The following is a 24,394-nucleotide window of genomic DNA, read 5'->3' as shown; positions in this document are numbered from 1 at the left end:
CGTCAGCTTCCTGCTCTCCTCAGAACTGATCTGTCAATCTCCACCTTTAACCATCTAAATTGTCACCGTTCACAGCTCCATCCACTCCAGAATGGAACTCCACCACTTGTACTGGATATTATCTGTACACAAGTCCCATATCGATGCCTCACACTGAACCCCAACCATTTTCATCTGTCTTTCTGTCAAAGATTCACTCAGTCACAAAATTACTTTGTGCCCCTGAACTGTAGGGGCGGTGGGGACCAACATAATCTCGGATTGAATAATTGGATTGACATTTCAAAGACTCAGCACAGAATTAGTTTGTCTCCAGTTCTTTGGGATACAGGAACGTAGGAGCAGGAGTAGGCCATTCGGCCCTTCAAGCCTGCTGCACCATTCATGATGATAACGGCTGATCATCAAATTCAACATCATGATACCGCCTTCCCCCCATATCCCTTGATCCCTTTACCCCAAGATGTCCTTCTTTGATATATTGATGTTCTCAAGAGTCTTCACACATCTGTCCCTGACCTCAACCTCCCTCATGTCCTTCTCCTTGGTGAATACTGATACAAAGTACTCATTAAAGATCTCACTCACTTCCTGTGGTTCCACGCAAAACTTCCCTCCATTATCCTCGAGTGGGCCTACTCTTTCTCTTGCTGCCCCCTTGCTCCTAATATATGCATAAAAATCCTTGGGATTCTTCTTGACCCTGTTTGCTGAAGACATTTCATGGCCTCTTTTAGCCCTCCTAATTCCACATTTAAGTTCCTTCCTACTTTCACTGTGCTCCTCGAGGGCTTCGTCAGTTTTTAGATGCCTGGATGTATCGTGTGCTTCCTTTTTCCTGTTGTCAAAGCTTAAAATTTCCCTTGTCATCCATGGTTCCTGAATCCTGCCATTTTTATGCATCATTTTTGCAGGAATATTCCTGCCCTGCATTTCAATCAACTGGCCTTTAAAAGCCTCCCACATGTCAGGCTTGTTTGCCCTGAAATAGCCACTCCCAATCCACATTCCCCATTTCCTGTCTAATTTGGATATTATTGTCCCTCTCCCAATTAAGCACCCTCACCCGAGGGCCACTCTTGCCCTTATCCATGGCTACCCGAAAACGTATGGAATTATGGTTGCTCAGCCCAAAATGCTCCCCCACTGAAACATCGATCCCCTGGCCTGGCTCATTCCCCAATACCAAGTCTAGTATGGCCCCCTCCCTGGTTGAATTATCTACATATTGTATCAAAAAGCCCTCCTGGACACATCTATCAAATTGCTCTCCATCCGAGCCCCTGGTTGTAAGCGATTCCCAGTCAATATCGGGGAAGTGAAAGTCACCCACCATAACTACCCTGCTTTTTTCACACCTTTTCAGGATTTGACGACACAAATGCTCCTCTGTCTCCTGCAGAATGTTGGGAGATCTATAGTACACTCTCAACATTGTGATCTCACCTTTCTTATTCCTAACTCCAGCCTCACTACAAGATCCCTCCAATGTGTCCTCCCTCAACACAGCTGTGATGTGTTCCCTAATCACCAATGCAACTCCCCGAAGCCTTTTGTTTCCCCCTCTGTCCCACCTAAAATAACGATATCCGGGAATGTTAAGCTGCCAGTCCTGTCCCTCCTTTAAACATGTCTCTGTAATTACAATTACATCATAATTCCATGCAGTGATCCAGGCTCTCAGTTCACGGTGACAAAATTCATAATGCTAAAGTGCAAAGGGACTTGGGAGTCCTAGTCCAGGATTCTCTAAAGGTAAACTTGCAGGTTGAGTCCGTAATTAAGAAAGCAAATGTAATGTTGTCATTTATCTCAAGAGGCTTGGAATACAAAAGCAGGGATGTACTTCTGAGGCTTTATAAAGCACTGGTTAGGCCCCATTTGGAGTACTGTGAGCAATTTTGGGCCCCACACCTCAGGAAGGACATACTGGCACTGGAGCGGGTCCAGCGGAGATTCACACGGATGATCCCAGGAATGGTAGGCCTGACATACGATGAACGTCTGAGGATCGTGGGATTATATTCATTGGAGTTTAGGAGGTTGAGGGGAGATCTGATAGAAACTTACAAGATAATGAACGGCTTAGATAGGATGGACGTAGGGAAGTTGTTTCCATTAACAGGGGAGACTAGGACGCGGGGGCACAGCCTTAGAATAAAAGGGAGTCACTTTAGAACAGAGATGAGGAGAAATTTCTTCAGCCAGAGAGTGGTGGGTCTGTGGAATTCATTGCCACAGAGGGCTGTGGAGGCCGAGACGTTGAGCGTCTTCAAGACAGAAATTGATAAATTCTTGATTTCTCGAGGAATAAAGGGCTATGGGGAGAGAGCGGGTAAATGGAGTTGAAATCAACCATGATTGAATGGTGGAGTGGACTCGATGGGCCGAATGGCCTTACTTCCGCTCCTATGTCTTATGGTCTTATGGTCTTCACCTCTCTTACCTTCTTGCATTGAAGCAAATGCAGCGAGACCTCCAGTTGCACCAGGCCCCGCGACTTCCCTCTGCCTGGTCTTACTCTGTGCTATGTTTATCTCAGTCTCACTTTTATTCCCAGTCCTTACACTTACTGGCCTGCTGTTCCAGTTACAACCTCACACCGCCCCCCCGGCCCCCCCGCCGCCCCAACCCCAACAGACCAACCGCTACACTAGTTCAAACCCTCCCAAAGAGCACGAGCAAACCTCCCGCCCAGGATATTGGTGCCCCTCCAGTTCAGGTACAACCATCCTTCTTGTACAGGTCCCACATTGCCCAGAAGACATCCCAGTGATCGTTGGGCCTCTGACGCAAATCTTTGTCTCGTCACTGGACGCAGGTGAGGTCCCAGAGTATTGGAGGATAGCTAATGTGGTCCCGTTATTTAAGAAGGGTAGGAAGGATAACCCGGGTAATTATAGGCCGGTGAGCTTGACGTCCGTGGTGGGGAAGTTGTTGGAGAAGATTCTTAGAGATAGGATGTATGCGCATTTAGAAAGGAATAAACTCATGAACGATAGTCAGCATGGTTTTGTGAGAGGGAGGTCATGCCTCACTAACCTGGTGGTGTTTTTTGAAGAAGTGACCAGAATGGTTGACGAAGGAAGGGCCGTGGATGTTGTCTATATGGACTTTAGTAAAGCGTTTGACAAAGTCCCTCATGGTAGGCTAGTGAAAAAGGTTGGATCTCATGGGATAAAGAGGGAGGTGGCTAGATGGGTGGAGAACTGGCTTGGTCATAGAAGACAGAGGGTGGTAGTGGAAGGGTCTTTTTCCGGCTGGAGGCCTGTGACTAGTGGTGTTCCGCAGGGCTCTGTATTGGGACCTCTGCTGTTTGTGATTTATATAAATGATCTGGAAGAAGGAGTAACTGGGGTGATCAGTAAGTTTGCGGACGACACAAAACTGGCAGGACTTGCAGATAGTGAGGAACATTGTCAGAGGCTACAGAAGGATATAGATAGGCTGGAAATTTGGGCAAAGAAATGGCAGATGGAGTTCAATCCTGATAAATGCGAAGTGATGCATTTTGGTGGGAATAATGTAGGGAGGAGCTACACGATAAATGGAAGAACCATAAAGGGTGTAGAGACGCAGAGGGACCTGGGTGTGCAAGTCCACAGATCTTTGAAGGTGACGTCACAGGTGGAGAAGGTGGTGAAGAAGGCATATGGCATGCTTGCCTTTATAGGACGGGGCATAGAGTATAAAAGTTGGGGTCTGATGTTGCAGATGTATAGAACGTTGGTTCGGCCGCATTTGGAATACTGCATCCAGTTCTGGTCGCCACACTACCAGAAGGACGTGGAGGCTTTGGAGAGAGTACAGAGGAGGTTTACCAGGATGTTGCCTGGTATGGAGGGGCTTGGTTATGAGGAGAGATTGGGGAAACTGGGGTTGTTCTCCTTGGAAAGACGGAGGATGAGGGGAGACTTAATAGAGGTGTATAAAATAATGAAAGGCATAGATAGGGTGAACGGTGGGAAGCTTTTCCCCGGGTCGGTGGTGACGTTCACGAGGGGTCATAGGTTCAAGGTGAAGGGGGGGAGGTTTAACACAGATATCAGAAGGACATATTTTACCCACAGAGTGTCGTGGGGGCCTGGAATGTGTTGCCGGGCAAGGTGGTGGAGGCTGACACACTGGGAACGTTTAAGACTTATCTCGACAGCTATATGAACGGAGTGGGAATGGAGGGATACAAAAGAGTGGTCTAGTTTGGACCAGGGAGCGGCGCGGGCTAATTGTTCTTTGTTTCTCGTTTCAAGGATTCATTCTATGATCATCTTGCTGATGCCAGTACAGAGCGAGACTGCGGATAGTTGGGAACCTGTCTCGGGGGCAGGGAATTCAGATGGTGTTCGTAAAGCAGAAGTGGAAATGAATAGGGTTGGGAAGCATTTTCTGATCAGGGCCAGTGTGATCTCCTGGACTCGTTTCGATCGCCACAGGGGGTCGGAGAGGAATTTCCCAGATTTTGTTTTCCCCATATTGGCCCTGGGGTTTTCACTCTGGGTTTTCGCCTCTCCCTGGAGATCACATGGTCTGGAATGGGGGGGTGGGGGTGAGTTAATAGGTTGTGATGAACAAAGCATCGTAGCTGTGAGGGACAGCTCGGTGGATAGGATATTAGGATGTAGATAGGCTGGAAAATTGGGCGGGGATCCTGGATTCAGGATTCAATCCTGGACCGGGGAGCGGCGCGGGCTTGGAGGGCTGAAGGGCCTGTTCCTGTGCTGTATTGTTCTTTGTTCTTTGATCCATATATCTAAACACCCCCTCCCCCCACACCAGCTCTTTAGCCACATGTTGAACTGTGTGATCTCCCTGCTCCAAGCCTCACTAGCACGTGGCACGGGGAGTAATCCTGAGATTATTACCCTCGATGTCCTGCATTTTTGCTCCCTACCTAACTCGCTGAATTGTCTTTGCAGGACCTCTTCTTGCCGATGTCATTCGTGCCAATGTGGACAATGACATCTGTCTGTTTACCCTCCTGTTTCAAGATGCCGTGGACCCGCTTAGTGACATGCAGGACCCTGGCACCAGGGAGGCAACACACCCCTGACTATCGAGTCTTCTACTAATATCACTCGCTTGCACTGATCCCCACCCTGCTCTACAACAGAACCAGTTGTGGTGCCACAAGCCTGGCTGCTGCTGGTATCTTCCATTGAGTAGCTGTCCCCCCTCCAACATATCCAAAACGGTATACCTGTTTGAAATGGGGAATAACCACAGGAAAATCCTGCCTTACCTGCCTGCCTCTCCTGATGGTCACCCATCTACCTGTCTGAACCTGTGGTATGACCACCTCCCGGAAACTAGTGTCTGTCACACTCTCTGACCCCTGTATGCTCTGCAATGTGTCCAGCTGCTGCTCCAACTGAACCACGCGGTCTATGCAGAGCTGCAGCTGGCCATGCTTTCCAAAGACATTGTCATCAGGGACGCTAGAAAGCTCCCTGACCTCCCGCATCTGGCAGGAGGAACATATCACTGCCCAGACTGCCATCTCTGCCCTTGTACACTTAAGAAAGTTAATGGAATGAGAACCTTACCTTGCTTTTACTTTGCGTGTCTCCTCACTGTGCCTTTCATTTGGTTCGAGGAGAAAGGAGGTGGGGAAAAACTAATGTAGCGTCTCGGGCTTGACACCAGTTGTTCGGCTATTCACAGTCCCAGTTTAATATTCACAAAGCCACACTTTAATCTTCTTTAGTACATGTACATCTCGCCCCTGTAACTTTAAATGGAATAATTTCCAACCACGTTTTCAACATTTATTCACAAAGTCACCCTGCCCGTACATTTTTAAATACTTCCCCAAGATCGTAAGTTCATCAGGTCATTACAAATAGGAGCTGGAGCAGGCCATTCAGCCCTTCATTCAGCAAGAGAATGAGGGACCTGCTTATTGCCTCAGTTATGATTCATTGCTCTCTCTGTCCCTCCCTCTGTCTCTCTGCATCTCCCTCTGTCTCTCTCTGTCTCTCTCCCATTCTCTATGGCTCGATCCCTCCCTCTCTGTCCCTCCCTCTCTCTCTGTCTCTGTCTCTCTCTCTCCACCCACCCGCACCCCAAGAATCCACTGCTCACTTTAACTCCTCGAACACTTTTCATTTTCCCATTAAATAATTTCCTGTCTGTTTTTAGACAGTTTCATCGTGCTCGAATCCTCAACATATAGTGATGATGCAACGTGTCTGCTCATTAACATATTCTGAGATTTGTGTGGGATATTTCATCATTATTTCAATTTGAAATAGCTTGAATTTAACTGGACGAGTGCAGTTCTGGATGTGTCTGGATAAGTGAGGGCAGGGCGATGCAGTCTGTCAGTCCACCATCATTGGTGGTCGTTTATCCAAGATTTTAATCCTGAATTTCTTCAAAATATTAGGTAGACATTCTCACAATATCTTTTATCTCAGTGTATTTAAACACATCTTCCCTCATCCATTGCTTTCTCAGTCAAGGGGTAACTTTATATTTGTTCTCAGTGATGTGTTTCTGAGCTGAAACCACAGGTTTCCGTTACAAACCTTTGTAACGAAGTGCAGCGAAGGTTTTCCAAGCTCATTGCAGGGATGGCAGGACTGATGTATGAGGAGAGGTTGTCTAGGTTACGATTGTTTACACTGGAGTTCAGACAGATGAGGGGAATCTCACAGAGAATTATAAAATTCCAACAGGCTGAGACAGGGTAGATGCAGAGAGGATGTTCTCGATGGTGGGGGAGTCCAAACCAGGGATCACTGTCTGAGGATTTGGGGTCAACCATTTAGGACAGAGATTAGGAGACATTTCTTCACCCACAGTGTGGTGAGCCTGTGGAACTCATTGCCTCAGGAAGGAGTTGATTCAAGAGGCGGCTCGATACAGCACTTGGGGCGAACTGGATCAGAGGTTATGGGGAGAAAGCAGGATTAGGTTATTGATTTGGATGATCCCCCATTATCGTAATGAATGGTGGAGGAGGCTCGAAGGGCCGAATGGCCTCCTCCTGCTCCTATCTTCTATATTTCTAAACACTGACTGCGACTAAGATGCACCCAGATTGATTTGGAAATCTATTGATATTTAATTTTCTCCCACAATTGGTTCATTGTGACGTCTCTGACAGTTTGTAAACTATTTCCTGTTCCCCTGAATTGACACAATATTCAGGTCTCATTATTTAAATGGCACTTTCTCCTGTAGTCTCCTGGAGCTGGTCACATCTCGGGGCGTCACAGTGGTTAGCACTGCTGCCTCACAGCGCCAGGGTCCTGGGTTCAATTCCAGCCTCCGGTCACTGGCTGTGTGGAGTTTGCACGTTTTCCCTGTGTCTGCGTGGGTTTCCTCCGTGTGCTCCGGTTTCCTCCCACAGTCCAGAGATTGGCCATGATAAATTGACCCTCAGGGCTTAGCAGGGTAAATATGTGGGGGTACGGTTGGAATTGTGGTCGGTGCAGACACGATGGGCTGAATGGCCTCCTTCTGCACTGTCGGATTTTATGATCATTGAGATTGAGATCTGTGTCGAGAGTGGAGACTAATGTCCTTCAGTAAACACATCACAGCAGCTGCTGTTTGTGGTCAACATTTCATCATCTCACCCTCGTTTTGTTCAGCTTAACAGCCCAAAGTTTGAATCCAGTCCATAATGGTGCTCCCAGACACAGACAGACACACAGACACAGACAGAAAGACTGAGAGACACACTGACAGGAAGCAACAGACAGAGATAAGAACACAGAGTCTCACACACACACACACACACACACACACACACACACACACACACACACACACACACACACACAGGAGCTGTGTGTAAAGTTCTCTAAATCATGAAGGATTCTGATCCATCACATGATCCAAAATCGATTCCAGTTGCGGGAGACAGGGAATTTGACAAGGAAATTTTCAATGAACAGCTTGACACTCAGAATTTCTCTGGAACAACGGGATCTCGGTGTGCTTGTCCACAGATCTCTGAAGGTGGAAAGGCATGTTAGTAGGCTGGTGAAAAAGGCATATGGGACACTTCCTTTTATCAGTCGAGGAACAGATGACAAAGCAGGGAAGCCATGTTGGATTTGTATTAAACTTTGGTGCGGCCACAGTTGGAGTTCTGTGTGCAGTTCTGGTCACCACATAATAGGAAGGATGTGATTGCACTGGAGAGGGTGCCCAGGAGATTCACCAGGAGGTTTCGGGGGGATGTGAGAAAAAATAGTTTTCCCCAGAGGATGATGGTGGTCTGGAATGCGCTGCCTGGGAGGGTGGGATAGGTGGGTTGCCTCACATCCATCAAACAAATACCTGGATGAGCACTTGGCACGTCATAACATTCAGGGCGATGGGCCAAGTGCTGGTAAATGGGATTAGGTGGGAAGTCAGGTGGATCTCGCGTGCTGGTGCAGACTCGATGGGCCGATGGGCCTCCTCAGCTCAGTATGATTCTATGATAGTTGGTAACTAATTACCTGCCTGGAGAAAAGATTGGATATTGGGAAAGTGAGGGGGAGTGGGTTTAATTACAAAGATCCTCAAACGATTGGAGATGGGAGTTCACTGTGAGGAAAGACCCTCTTTGAGGAATATTGTAACAACCTGTGATTCTGGAATTCTGGGAAAGGTCTCGGTTTTCATTTCACTCATTCATAGTCTCTCGTTTCAGCGGCTTTTGCTGTTCAGGGGAGATTCTCTCAAAGTAAGTGTCCACATTTCTCTCTAATATCATGACATTGAATTATTAATTCCTATTGTGTTCAATCAGTTGTTTTTTATCTCATATGGTGATGGGTTTGACTGTTGTAACCCATCGTGTTGTAACACTGACGCTGGTGCCGTGGGCCTAGATTGTTAATGCCATGGGAAAAGCCTTATTCTTGTTGTTGGCGCTCCATCCATTAACACACTCTGGGGAAGATAACTCAGGAACAATCCGGCATTCCCACTGGCCACAGCCAATGTTCTATTGAATGGGAAAATTCATTCCAAATTTGCAGTTGCAAATCCGAATGTTTCTGAGGATATCCAAAGTTGCCATTGGACGTCCTTGTGTCTGTTCTGCTGTCCAGTTGGAGTGTGAGAGATCTAAATCTTCTCTAATTTTACACACCCTGATGACCTTTCCGCTAACAACATAAAATAACAAAAACCTTTCACCCCGAGTCTGCAATTTACAACTGACCGAACCTCAGCTGTGATTTGAGGAATGTTTGAGCAGATCGGGACTGCTCCTCGTGTGAGGAATTTCTTGCCAACATTGCCCTTGAAAGGGTGATTTCTAATTCTAAGATTTTGCTGCCTGTTCTCCAGGGTGAGATGAAAGAACACAGAGTCTCCCAGAATGCTGCATCAAGTAATTAATTTCCCTCAAACAATTCCATTTCACCCGTTTCTCTTCCACACTCAGCGCTGTCAATGCAGACTGTTGTCAGAATTCACCCCATTGGACCCTGGAATCATTCTAATGCATCACTCCAGCTGGGGTCCAATCTCAGAAACATCTGTCCTGTCCCACCCACCCCATCCTCCAGCTGTCCAGAGCTTTCAACGGCTATCTGTTTCTCTGTCACCTCCTCCCACTCCCTCACGTGTCCAACAGCAATGAGCTCCCTCCCTGTTCCTGAACATCAGTCAGAGGTGTCCATCAAACACTTGCGCCATCCTCACATTATTTGCAGTAACCTCTCACCGGGCTTTTCGAACTGCCTGTTGAGAAAAATCCTGCACAGCAACGTTACTCAAAAACCTTTCTTGAAGACACTTTATCATCACAAGAGCTGTGAGAGGCTTGATGAGCTCGAGAACTGCACAGAGACAGAGAGTAGGTGAGGACCATGGCGAATATGTATGATTTATTTTTCAAATCCAGCCTTTATTCAATGGAGAGGGGATTCTGTGGCGGGGGTGGGAGAGGGGCTGGGGGATTATGTTGTTCTGCAAGAACAGGAGCGGGGAGGATGAATGGGACTTGGTTTGAAGTAGGACAAGGCGGGGAACCAGCAGGTATTTGGTTCATGTCATTCCGATGTTGGGTGACGGATGGGAGAGTTGGAAGACACAAATCTGGAGGCAGAGCGAGAAATGGGGCTGGAGTCAGGCAATGTCAGCGAGATGGACATTGGTGGACTGAGAGGCGGTGGAGGTGAGGGGGTCAGAAGGTCACTCAGGGTCTGACCGGTTGCTAAGATTGTGAAATGCCTCTGCCACCCCTCAGACAGAGCCGGCTCAAGGTCGTGACTGGGGAATGAGTTTATAGGGAGGAGTGGAGGAAGGGATGTGGGGGGAGTGAATTCATTAACATGGACAAAAACAGCAGATGCATAGGAAGACCATCAACACACGGGTTCCCTCCGGGTCTCACACAAACCCAAACGCCAAATATGTCGGTGCTTCTTCAATAATCTCTGGGTCCAGACGGGGCTTCCATTGGCTTTCCGTTTAACAACACTCCATGGACAGCCTCACATCAGAGAGGATCACCACCAGATTCACAAAGGGCAATGAGAGAGGGACAATAATTGTCAGGCCTGTCAGAGACACTCACCTCTGGAATGAGCCAATATATTGATTTCACCAAAGCGACTCCATTGTTTGAAAAGACACAGATTAAAGGAAATCTTCACCCCTTTAAATCAAATGTTCAAATCAGCTGCACTGAACAGAAATACTGACCGCAAATTAAACCATATCCTTCTTTCTCTTGTAACCCAGGGGACAATTACTGATTAAACATCTCACTTTGGAGTGGGAATCCCAGCTGGTTTATTTTATTCAGTGTTGTGATTTGACTTTCTACATTAAATAACGAGTTACACTTCACATTTACACCGTTAGCTGTGGATCGTTTTCTAATGAGCTGAGTTACTGAAATCCATTGTGTAAATTCCAATATCTCACTGTTTCTTCAAGAACTCATCCGAAAACTCCCTTTTCTTCATCCTCAGTTCCCGATGCAAACATCTCCCTTCAACACCAGTACAATGGTTAGTAAGTTAGCTCATTCCCTCTGTACATGAAACCCTGGAGATCCATTCCTAACAGAGATTTCCATTCCTTCCAACACAGGGGACATGCCAAAGCCGCAGATATCACTGGATCAACCGACTGGAGTGTATCTAGAAACAGAGAATGTCATCCTCACCTGCAATGTGGAGACACATTGTTCCGGTAAAACCTTCAGCATTTACAAGAATGATCAACCTTCCAATCTTCCTCCAGTTTCCACACGGGACAACTCTGCAAGATTCTCGTTTACTGCTTTGAACCAAAGAGGCCGTTATCAGTGTGTTTATCGGTGTCAGAGTGATCAGTCATCTTCCCCATTGAGTGAATCTGTGAGGGTGACAATAGCAGGTGAGGGACTGGGAACGGAACTTGTGAACATATCTGTTCAAAGTCATTCTGACTTTCACAAATCAGGTATTATCCACTGTCAGAAAATGGAAGGTTAGATATGAGGAGGGAGGAGTGTAACTGAGTAATCTTCCCGGTCATTCCTCAACTCCTGAGGGTTTGGGGCCGATATTCTTGGCCTGTGGTTAAGGGTCAGAGGTGACCAGGGCATTGAGGCAGGGGGAGGTGTGAAGGGCCCAGTCCGCAGATGAAGGGTCCTGTAACTGGGAGGCAGGTTTTGATCATTGCCACATGATGGCACAGTCTGACCAGGATTGGTTCACGAAATGTTTGATGCCGGGGTCACTGCCCCAACAACCACCACCCCACCACCCCCCCGCCCCCCCCCACCACCCCCCACCCTCCTCACTCCCCGCCTCCCCCGGGTGTTGGAATCCAATAGCTGATGAAGTGAAAGTGTCTCCCACCACCCTCATGAGGAGGGAGCAGCTGGAGTCCAATCTCAGACACATCAGCCCTGTCCCACCGAACCCATCCTCCAGCTGTCTAAAACTTTCACTGGCGACCTGTTTCTCTGTCACCTCCGACCCCCCATCCAACAGCAATGAACTGCCTCTCTGTTCCTGAAACACAGTGACTGCTGTCCCCTCAACACCAGTCCCATCCTCACAAAAACATTATTTTATTGATATAGCGCCTGTAATGCAGTAACCCCTCACCGGACATATCAAAGGGAACCATAATCCACTGAACACTGAGTGGTGATGTGAGTGTGGACGACCCAAATCTGTGTGGAGGGAGGGAGGTGTTTAGGAGCGTAATTGAGGGGGGAGAGAGGGACAGGCAGAGAGGTTGAGGGAGGGGATTCCAGAGCTCAGGCCCCCAGGCAGCTGAAGGAGCCCATTGTGGAGCGATGGAAAGTGGGAGAGCGTTCCCGAGGCAGCAATTATCCGGGTGTAGAGATATCAGAGGGTTCATAATCTCGAGGATCACACACAGACAGAGAGGAGTCGAGGACCATGGAGAGTTTGGAGAACATGTTTGAACATTTTTTCAAATGCAGCTTTTGTTCAGTCCAATGGGGATGGTGCCGGGGGACTTCTGTGAGAAGGGGGGGGGGGGGGAGGGGGGGTGGTTTGTGGCGGGGGGGGCGGTGGGGGGAGTAGTTATGGGGGGGGTGGTGAATGGGACTTGTTTTGAATTAGGACAAGGGCGGCGGCCAGAGGGGGTGGGGGGCAGCAGATATTTGGTTAATGTCATTCCGCTGCCGGGTGAAAGATGGGAGGGAAGGGGAGAGATCCCGGGGGCTGTTTCTGTCTGATAGGGTCTGTCCCACCATTTAAACTGATGGAAAAGACAGAATCGACATTCAGTGGATATTCCAGTGAATTTATCTTTCACTAGTTTCAATCTGACCCTCTGCTTCTTGCTGTCTGAGTTCCTCTTTCTTTGAACTGAACCTCTTGCAAGTTGTAACCACTGCTTTCCATTATAACACCTCGCCACTATTAATATTCCCCTCAGTGCTGGACATTCTCCATTGCTCAGATCATTCTGTTTTTATTCCATTTCAATGTTGCAACAGCATTTCAGATGTTTTGTGATCATTGTGGTTGTTTGATTTTGTGTGTGTGATTGTGTGTGTGTGAGAGTTTGAGTGACAGTGAGTGAGGGAGGGAGCGAGCGAGCGAGTTGTCTGTAATGCTGTCAACTTCCAGATCTGGGAACTCGTACCGACTCTATTCCCCACTCATTGTGTGAGAGATGAGCACATCTCTGAGCTGTGACTTGTACAAGTGGGCGGAGACTAAAGCCTTTTATTAGAAACAGGACATCAGCTTCCTGCTCTCCTCAGAACTGATCTGTCAATCTCCACCTTTAACCATCTAAATTGTCACCGTTCACAGCTCCATCCACTCCAGAATGGAACTCCACCACTTGTACTGGACATTATCTGTACACAAGCCCCATATCGATGCCTCACACGGAACCCCAACTATTTTCATCTCTCTTTCAGTCAAAGATTCACTCGGTCACAAAATCACTTTGTGCCCCTGAACTGTCGGGGCTGTGGGACCAACATAGTCCAGGATTGAATAATTAGATTGACATTTCAAAGACTCAGCACAGAATTAGTTTGTCTCCAGTTCTTTGGGATACAGGAACGTAGGAGCAGGAGTAGGCCATTCGGCCCTTCAAGCCTGCTGCACCGTTCATTATGATAACGGCTGATCATCAAATTCAACATCATGATACCGCCTTACCCCCATATCCCTTGATCCCTTTATCCCCATGATATCCTTCTTTGATATATTGATGTTCTCAAGAGCGTTCACATACCAATCCCTGACCTCAACCTCCCTCATGTCCTTCTCCTTGGTGAACACTGATACAAAGTACTCATTAAAGATCTCACCCACTTCCTGTGGTTCCACGCAAAACTTCCCTCCATTATCCTCGAGTGGGCCTACTCTTTCTCTTGCTCCCCTCTTGCTCCTAATATTTGCATAAAAATCCTTGGGAGTCTTCTTGACCCTGTTTGCTAAAGACATTTCATGGCCCCCTTTTCGCCCTCCTAATTCCACGTTTAAGCTCCTTCCAACTTTCACTGTGCTCCTCGAGGGCTTTGTCAGTTTTTAGATGCCTGGATGTATCGTGTGCTTCCTTTTTCCTTGGGTCTCAGATTAAAATTTCCCTTGTCATCCATGGTTCCTGAATCCTGCCATTTGTATCCATCATTTTGGGGGAATATTCCTACCCTGCATTTCAATCAACTGGCCTTTAAAAGCCTCCCACATGTCAGGCATGTTTGCCCTGAAATAGTCACTCCCAATCCACATTCCCCAGATCCTGTCTAATTTGGATGTTATTGTCCCTCTCCCAATTAAGCACCCTCACCCGAGGGACACTCTTACTCTTATCCATGGCTTCCCGAAAACCTATGGAATTATGGTTGCTCAGCGCAAAATGCTCCCCTCCTGAAACATCGATCCCCTGGCCTGGCTCATTCCCCAATCCCAAGTCTAGTATGGCCCACTCCCTGGTTGAATTATCTACATGTTGTATCAAAAAGCCCTCCTGGACACAACTATCAAATTGCTCTCCATCCGAGCCCCTGGTTGTAAGCGATTCCCAGTCAATATGGGGGAAGTTAAAGTCACCCACCATACCTACCCTGCTTTTTTCACACCTTTTCAGGATTTGACGACACAAATGCTCCTCTGTCTCCTGCAGATTGTTGGGAGATCTGTAGTACACTGTCAACATTGTGATCTCACCCTTTTTATTCCTAACTTCAGCCTCACTCCAAGATCTCTCCAATGTGTCCTCCCTCAACACAGCTGTGATGTGTTCCCTAATCATCAATGTAACTCCCCGAAGCCTTTTGTTTCCCCCTCTGTCCCGTCTAAAATAATGATATCCGGGAATGTTAAGCTGCCAGTCCTGTCCCTCCTTTAACCATGTCTCCGTAATTGCAATTACATCATAATTCCATGCAGTAACCCAGGCTCTCAGTTCACCTCTCTTACCTTCTTGCATTGAAGCAAATGCAGCAAGACCTCCAGTTGCACCAGGCCCCGCGACTTCCCTCTGCCTGGTCTTACTCTGCGCTATGTTTATCTCAGTCTCACTTTTATTCCCAGTCCTGACACTTACTGGCCTGCTGTTCGAGATCCAACCTCACACCACCGCCCCCGCACCACCCCGCCCCACCCCCAAGCACACCCCCCGCTACACTAGTTTAATCCCTCCCGAAGAGCACTAGCAAACCTCCCACCCAGGATATTGGTGCCCCTCCAGTTCAGGTACAACCGTCCTTCTTGTGCAGGTCCCACATTGCCCAGAAGACATCCCAGTGATCCATATATCTAAACCCCCCCCTCTCCCCCCACACCAGCTCTTTAGACACATGTTGAACTGTGTGATCTCCCTGCTCCAAGCCTCACTAGCACGTGGCACGGGGAGTAATCCTGAGATTATTACCCTCGATGTCCTGCTTTTTTGCTCCCTACCTAACTCCCTGAATTGTCTTTGCAGGACCTCTTCTTGCCGATGTCATTCGTGCCAATGTGGATAATGACATCTGTCTGTTTACCCTCCTGTTTCAGGATGCCGTGGACCCGCTTAGTGACATGCAGGACCCTGGCACCAGGGAGGCAACACACCCCTGACTATCGAGTCTCCTACTAATATCACTTGCTTGCACTGATCCCCACCCTGCTCTACAACAGAACCAGTTGTGGTGCCACAAGCCTGGCTGCTGCTGGTATCTTCCATTGAGTAGCTGTCCCCCCTCCAACATATCCAAAACGGTATTCCTGTTTGAAAGGGGAATAACCACAGGAAAATCCTGCCTTACCTGCCTGTCTCTCCTGATGGTCACCCATCTACCTCTCTGAACCTGTGGTATGACCATCTCATGGAAACTAGTGTCTGTCACACTCTCTGACCCCTGTATGCTCTGCAATGTGTCCAGCTGCTGCTCCAACTGAACCACGCGGTCTATGAGGAGCTGCAGCTGGTCATACTTTCCGAAGACATTGTCATCAGGGACGCTAGAAAGCTCCCTGACCTCCCGCATCCGGCAGGAGGAACATATCACTGCCCAGACTGCCATCTCTGCCCTTGTACACTTCAGAAAGTTAATGGAATGAGAACCTTACCTTGCCTTTCCTTTGCGTGTCCTCCTCACAGTGCCTTTTATTTGGTTAGAGGAGAAAGGAGGTGGGGAAAAACTAATGTAGCGTCTCTTAACCGATCCTTGACACCAGTTGTTCGGCTATTCACAGTCCCAGTTTAATATTCACAAAGCCACACTTTAATCCTCTTTAGTACATGTACATCTCACTCCTGTAACTTTAAATGGAATAATTTCCAACCACGTTTTCAACATTAATTCACAAAGTCACCCTGCCCGTACATTTTTAAATACTTACCCAAGATCGTAAGATCATCAGGTCATTACAAATAGGAGCTGGAGCAGGCCATTCAGCCCTTCATTCAGCAAGAGAATGGGGGACCTGCTTATTGCCTCAGTTACGATTCATTGCTCTCTCTGTCTCTCACTCTATCACTCTGCATCTCCCTCTGTCCCTCTCTGTCTCTAACCCATTCTCTATCGCTCGATCCCTCCCTCTCTGTCCCTCCCTCTCTCTCTGTCTCTGTCTCTCTCTCTCCACCCACCCGCATCCCAAGAATCCACTGCTCACTTTCGCTCCTCGAACACTTTTCATTTTCCCATTAAATAATTTCCTGTCTGTTTTTAGACTGTTTAATCGTGCTCGAATCCTCAACATTTCGTGACGATGCAACGTGTCTGCTCATTAACATATTCTGAGATTTGTGCGGGATATTTAATCATTATTTCGATTTGAAATAGCTTGAATTTAACTGGACGAGTGCAGTTCTGGATGTGTCTGTATAAGTGAGCGCAGGGCGATGCAGTTTCAAAGTCCAGCACCATTGGTGGTTATTTATCCAAGATTTTATTGCTGAATTTCTTCAAAATATTAGGTGGACATTCTCACAATATCTTTTCTCTCAGTGTATTTAAACACATCTTCCCTCATCCATTGCTTTCTCTGTCAAGGGGTAACTTTATATTTGTTCTCAGTGATGTGCTTCTGAGCTGAAACCACAGGTTTCCGTGACAAACCTTTGTAACGAAGTGCAGCGAAGGTAGCACAGGAGCTGGAGCAGGCAGCACGGTAGCCCAGTGGTTCGCACTGCTGCTTCACAGCTCCAGGGTCCCGGTTTCGCTTCCCGGCTCGGGTCACTGTCTGTGTGGAGTTTGCACATTCTCCTCGTGTCTGCGTGGGTTTACTCCGGATGCTCCGGTTTCCTCCCACAGTCCAAAGATGTGCGGGTTAGGTTGATTGGCCAGGTTAAAAATTGCCCCTTAGAGTCCTGGGATGCGTAGGTTAGAGGGATTAGTGGGTAAATATGTGGGGGTAGGGCCTGGGTGGGGATTGTGGTCGGTGCAGACTCGATGGGCCGAATGGCCTCCTTCTGCACTGTAGGGTTTCTATGATTTCTATGAAGGTTTTCCAAGCTCATTGCAGGGATGGCAGGACTGATGTATGAGGAGAGGTTGTCGTGGTTACGATTGTTTACACTGGAGTTCAGACAGATGGGGGAATCTCACAGAGACTTATAAAATTCTAACAGGACTAGACAGGGTAGATGCAGGGAGGATGTTCCCGATGGTGGGGGAGTCCAAACCAGGGATCACCGTCTGAGGATTCAGGGTAGACCATTTAGGAAGGCGATGAGGAGACATTTCTTCACCCACAGTGTGGTGAGCCTGTGGAACTCATTGCCTCAGGAAGGAGTTGATTCAAGAGGCGGCTCGATACAGCACTTGGGGCGAACTGGATCAAAGGTTATGGGGAGAAAGCAGGATTAGGTTATTGATTTGGATGATCCCCCATTATCGTAATGAGTGGTGGAGGAGGCTCGAAGGGCCGAATGGCCTCCTCCTGCTCCTATCTTCTATATTTCTAAACACTGACTGTGACTAAGATGCACCCAGATTGATTTGGAAATCTATTGATATTTAATTTTCTCCCACAATTGGTTCATTGTGACGTCTCTGACAGTTTGTAAACTATTTCCTGTTCCCCTGAATTGACACAATGTTCAGTTCTCATTATTTAAATGGCACTTTCTCCTGTAGTCTCCTGGAGCTGGTCACATCTCGGGGTGACACAGTGGTTAGCACTGCTGCCTCACAGCGCCAGGGTCCTGGGTTCAATTCCAGCCTCCGGTCACTGGCTGTGTGGAGTTTGCACATTTTCCCCGTGTCTGCGTGGGTTTCCGTGTGCTCCGGTTTCCTCCCACAGTCCAGAGATGTGCGGGTCAGGGTGATTGGCCGTGATAAATTGACCCTCAGGTATCAGGGGGATCAGCAGGGTAAATATGTGGGGTGAGGGAAAGAGGGCCTGGGTGGGATTCTGGTCGGTGCAGACTCGATGGGCCAAATGGCCTCCTCCTGCACTGGAGGATTCTATGATCATTGAGATTGAGATCTGTGTCGAGAGCAGAGACGAATGTCCTTCAGTAAACACATCACAGCAGCTGCTGTTTGTGGTCAACATTTCATCATCTCACCCTCGTTTTGTTCAGTTTAACAGACGGATGTGTGAATCCATTTCCATAAAGGTGCTCCCAGAGAGAGACACAGAGACTGAGACACACAGACTGGAAGGGACAGACAACGATATACACACAGAGACAGACAGACACACACACACACACAGACTGAGAGACACACCGACCTTTGTAAGTGCAGTGAAGGTTTACCGGGTTGATTCCGGGGATGACGTGACTGATGTATGAGGAGAGATTGACTAGGTTAGGATTTGAATCCATTCCATAATGGTGCTCCCAGACACAGACAGACACACAGACACAGACAGACAGACTGAGGGACACACAGACTGGAAGGGATAGACAGAGATAAGGACACAGAGACAGAGAGACACACAAACAGACACAGACACACAGAGACAAACACACAGACATACACATACAGAATCCGCAAAAAGACAGACAGACTGAGAGACACACAGACTGGAGGGGACAGACAGAGATAAAGACACAGACTCACACACACACACACACACACACACACATACACACACAGAGGAGCTTTGACTAACGTTCACTAAATCGTGATAGATTCTGATCCATCACATGAGCTGAAATCGATTCCAGTTGCGGGAGACTGGGAATTTGACAAGGAAATATTCAATGAACAGCTTGACACTGGGAATTTCTCTGGGACAAAGGGATCTTGGTGTATTTCTGCACAGATCTCTGAAGGTGGAAAGGCATGTTAGTAGGCTGGTGAAAAAGGCATTTGGGACACTTCCTTTTATCAGTCGAGGAATAGATGACAAAGCAGGGAAGCCAAGTTGGATTTGTATTAAACTTTGGTGAGGCCACAGTTGGAGTTCTGTGTGCAGTTCTGGTCACCACATAATAGGAAGGATGTGATTGCACTGGAGGGGGTGCCCAGGAGATTCACCAGGAGGTTTCGGGGGGATGTGAGGAAAAATAGTTTTCCCCAGAGGGTGATGGCAGTCTTGAATGTGCTGCCTGGGAGGGTGGGATAGGTGGGTTGCCTCACATCCTTTCAACAAATCCCTGGATGAGCACTTGGCACGTCATAACATTCAGGGCGATGGGACAAGTGCTGGTAAATGGGATTAGGTGGGAGGTCAGGTGGTTCTCGCGTGCTGGTGCAGACTCGATGGGCCGATGGGCCTCCTCAGCTCAGTATGATTCTATGATAGTTGGTAACTAATTACCTGCCTGGAGAAAAGATTGGATATTGGGAAAGTGAGGGGGAGTGGGTTTAATTACAAAGAGCCTCAAACGATTGGAAATGGGAGTTCACTGTGAGGAAAGGCCCGCTTTGGGGGATATTGTAACAACCTGTGATTCTGGAATTCTGGGAAAGGTCGTGGTTTTCATTTCACTCATTCATATTCTCCAGTTTCAACGGCTTTTCCTGTTCAGAGGAGATTCTCTCAAAGTGTCCACATTTCTCTCTAATATCATGACATTGAATTATTAATTCCGATCGTGTTAAACCAATTTTTTTTTTCATATGGTGATGGGTTTGATTGTTGTAACCCATCGTGTTGTAACATTGACGCTGGTGCCGTGGGCCTAGATTGTTAATGCCATGGGAAAAGACTTATTCTTGTTGTTGGCGCTCCATCCATTAACACACTCTGGGGAAGATAACTCGGGAACGATCCAGAATCCCCAGTGGCCACAGCCAATGTTCTATTGAATGGGAACATTCATTCCAAATTTGCAGTTCCAATTCCGAATGTTTCATAGGATATCCAAAGTTGCCATTGGACGTCCTTGTGTCTGTTCTGCTGTCCAGTTGGAGTGTGAGAGATCTAAATCTTCTCTAATTTCACACACCCTGATGACCTTTCCTCCAACAATATAAAATAACAAAAACCTTTCACCCCCGAGTCTGCAATTTACAACTGACCGAACCTCAGCTGTGATTTGAGGAATGTTTGAGGTGATCTAGACTGATCCTCGTGTGAGGAATTTCTTGCCAGCATCGCCCTTGAAAAGGTGATTTCTAATTCTGAGATTTTGCTGACTGTTTCTCCAGGGTGAGATGAAAGAACACAGAGTCTCCCAGAATGCTGCATCAAGTAATTAATTTCCCTCAAACAATTCCATTTCACCCGTTTCTCTTCCACACTCAGCGCTGTCCATGCAGACTGTTGTCAGAATTCACCCCATTGGACCCTGGAATCATTCTAATGCATCACTCCAGCTGGGGTCCAATCTCAGAAACATCTGTCCTGTCCCACCTACCCTATCCTCCAGCTGTCCAAAACCTTCAATGGCTATCTGTATCTCTGTCACCTCCTGCCCCATCCCGGCCAAGAGAAAGGATCTCCCTCTCTGTCCCTGAAAAACAGTCACAGTTGTCCACCCGACACTAGTCCCATCCTCACAGAAACATCATTTCATTGATAAAGCACCTGTAATGTGCGAACTCCTTACTCGCTGTGTCAAAGGGATACACAATCCATTGAACACTGAGTGGAGATGTTAGTGTGGACAACCCAAATCTGTGTGGAGGGGAAGGGGGGCAGTATTTAGGGGCATCATTGAGGGGGGGAGAGAGAGAGACAGGCGGAGAGGTTTCGGGAGGGGATTCCAGAGCTCAGGCCCCCGGCAGCTAAATGAGCCAATTGTGGAGCGATGGAAAGTGGGGGAGAGTTCCCGAGGCAGCAATTATCCAAGTATAGAGATATCAGAGGGTTCATGATCAAGAGGATCACACCCTGGTCGAGAGGAGACAAGGACCATGAAGTGTTTAGAGAACATGTATGTCATTCAGATGGCAATAACAACAGATGCAGAGGAAGACCATCAACACACGGGTTCCCTCTGGGTCTCACACAAACCCAAACACCAAATATGTCGGTGCTTCTTCAATCATCTCTTGGTCCAAACGGGGCTTCCATTGGCTTTCCGTTTAACAACACTCCATGGGCAGCCTCACATCAGAGAGGATCACCACCAGATTCACAAAGGGCAATGAGAGATGGACAATAATTGTCAGGCTTGTCAGAGACACTCACGTCTGGAATGAGCCAATATGTTGATTTCACAATTTTTTTCTAATTTTACAACACTAATTCTAACATTCCACTCAACTTCGGAACACAGGCTGAAGATAAATGATTCTCTCACTGGGCTGTTTTGGGGTGTTACCAGTTTCTGAAATCATCTTCCAAATGTTCATTCATTTGGAATCAATTCCCAACTGTGTGTGTGTGGAACCTCAGTTCAGGATGTGAGCGCTGTCCCTCCACACAGATCAATGGATGGTGTTTGTATTAACAATGGCTGGACATGAGATCCCTCCGATCCATCTCTAACTGTTCTGTCCGTTTGTTTTCCCACAGAGCAGCTAAGAAAGCCACGGATATCCCTGAGTGAACCCACCGGGGTGTATGTTGTGGGAGAGACGGTCACCATTACCTGCACCGCCTTTGGAGATAATCGAGATAAAACCTTCCATTTTTACAAAGGTGTCCAACGTCTGACCTCCAGTGGAATCGACACAAAGGACAACATTGGAACATTCCGGAACACTGGTAGAAGCAGTGAGGGGCCATACCAATGTCAATATGAGATTTCCATCAGGAATAGGCAGCTCATATCCCCAATGAGCGAGAGTGTGACAGTGACTACAGCAGGTAAGTCACAGGGAGCAGAGATTGTTAAATATGTTGATTCAATGGGCTGGGCGTGTTTATAAATTCATCTTCAATTCCCCACCACAAAACTGAACGGCCAGTGCTAGGAGAGAGCAGCAGATCCGAGTGAGAGTCCATTTCATTGCTCAATGATTGATGACAGAATGGGTCATGAATTCAACCACTGTGCATTGACTGGGGTTATTGAACCTCATGGTAACCAGACTGGGGTGGAGGTGGGGGGCAGGGCGGGGGGGGGGGGGGGGGGGTGGGTGGGTGGTGGCGGTGGTAAAGCAGGAGGAGGAGGGTGTGCGGAGTCACTGAGCAGCTGGTGTATTCTCTCACTGGGGGAGCTAATCAGCATTCTCTACTGAAGGCACTTGGGTCGAGGTTTTTGATGACGTAATATTGTCCTCAAGGGACCTACACCAACCATTGAGGTTATATGTCACAGAATATCCAAATCCTTTCCTACAGCCCCCAGGGGGTGGTTCATATTACATCACCCCCCACCCCCCCCCCACCCCCCCCCACCCCTCCCACCCACAGCCCCCCCCCACCCCCCCAGCCCCCCGGCACCCCCCCACCCCCACACCCACCCCACCCACCCCACCCTCCTCTTGTCTTTCACTCTCCAACTGGTGCAGCCAATCACTCAAGTTGGGTTGGATTATCTCCACCTGAACTCTCCTAACTTGGAATTGTAACATTCTTTCCCACATCAGCAGATTCGGATATCAACTCCGACTCCACTGCTCTGAGCTTCATAATCGAGGCCGTCACACCCCCCGGTGCCAGTACTGAGGGAGTGCTGCACTGTCGGGGGTAGGTGTATGTACTCTAGGATTTGAGCTCCATAATCCAGGCCGTCACACCCCCCGGTGTCAGTACTGAGGGAGTGCTGCACTGTCAGAGGTAGATGTATATCCTCGAGGATTTGAGCTCCATCATCCAGGCCGACACTCCCCCGGTGTCAGTACTGAGGGAGTGCTGCACTGTTGTGGAAACACTCTGGAACTGGAGCTCCACAATCTAGTTGGATTAGCTCTGTTGAATTCCGGGGTTGGTTCTCGGTGTCTCTGGGTAAATCTTCTATGGCGTGTGAGATAATGTGATTCATTTTTGTTGATGGGATCTTGCTGTGTACTTTTACCTGCTGGGGCCTATGCATTGAAAGAGTGATTATATTGCAATAGTACCTCACTGGCTGTGAACTTTATTTTGGGGATGTGCTGAAGTCCTGAAAGTTCCCCCGATGTGTAATAGTTCCTTTGTTCCTTCAGAATCAAATCCCCAACCTTTCCTAACTGGAATCTCAAATCCAGATCAAATCACTTCCCTTCCACACAGATCACTGGCTATTGAGGGAGCAGCCTTCGAACCTGCTGCTGTACATCAGACCCATCTGATCCATTTCTAATAGTTCCTCACATTTACTCTACCACAGATCCCCTGACAGCGCCAGTGGTGTCTCTGGATCAGCAGAGTGGGGTCTACATTGTCGGAGAGAAGGTCACCATTACCTGCACCGTGACTGGAGATTATCACTATCGAAACTTCTACTTTTATAAAGATAATAATCCACTGCACTCCAGCCCAATTAGTACACGGGACAAGAGTGTAACCTACACAGCAACCGGTGTAAACATCAGAGGGGATTATAAATGCAGATATGGATACAGCATCAAAGGAAGGTGGTTGGAATCGGAATTCAGCAACGTGGTAACTCCCACATTCGCGGGTAAGTGACAACAAACAGAATGTTCCAGAATCTTTCTCTGACTCATTTCCCAAATCGAGGCTGCCGTGACTGTAACATGTGAGTTAACATTGGGGAGCAGCAGTGACTGAGTGTTCATCTCTCTCTACAACTCTTCAGAGTGTCTCTGGAACACTGGGCAGGAATTCACCCGTTTATACAGAGTGTGGTCACAGGGGGTGAGGTGGGGCTGGTGAGGAAGGCAGGAGGAGGGGGTGAGGGGGACAGTCAGCAGCTGAAGTGTTTTGTCACTGAGGGAGAGGGAGCTGGGGGAGCATGGTCCCGTGGCCTCACATTCTAGCCCTGATGGGAAAGAACCTTCCTGACCCCACAGTGACCCCCGAGTGTTCCAGTGCGAGCATTGAGGATAATATATTGTCGGTGATCCTCATCGCAATGAGCGAGGGCCTGTTAATAAATCCAGCCATAACCACCCTTCCACATTCATTCTGCACACTGAATATTACAATAAATACACTGTGTGAAACTATCTGCATTGACACAACCCTCACTCAATTTGATCGACCCTATCTCCCTGTCTCTCCTG

The 24,394-nt window shown here is 47.9% G+C and overlaps 1 protein-coding gene across 1 annotated transcript in view; it reads left to right on the top strand.

The window, feature by feature from the left end:
• Positions 1–24,394, top strand: part of LOC144486372 (Fc receptor-like protein 5) — a 61,185-nt gene that overhangs the window by 14,022 nt on the left and 22,769 nt on the right. The window contains exons 4-6 of the mRNA XM_078204406.1: positions 11,050–11,337; positions 21,795–22,088; positions 23,536–23,829. Coding sequence (XP_078060532.1) covers positions 11,050–11,337; positions 21,795–22,088; positions 23,536–23,829 — 876 coding nt within the window. The remainder of the gene's footprint in view (positions 1–11,049; positions 11,338–21,794; positions 22,089–23,535; positions 23,830–24,394) is intronic.

The sequence above is a fragment of the Mustelus asterias genome, unplaced genomic scaffold (genome assembly GCF_964213995.1).
Source record: "Mustelus asterias unplaced genomic scaffold, sMusAst1.hap1.1 HAP1_SCAFFOLD_324, whole genome shotgun sequence".
NCBI classification, from domain to species: domain Eukaryota; kingdom Metazoa; phylum Chordata; class Chondrichthyes; order Carcharhiniformes; family Triakidae; genus Mustelus; species Mustelus asterias.
Note: the sequence above shows the minus strand (reverse complement) of the source record. Positions and strands in the feature narration are given on the sequence as shown.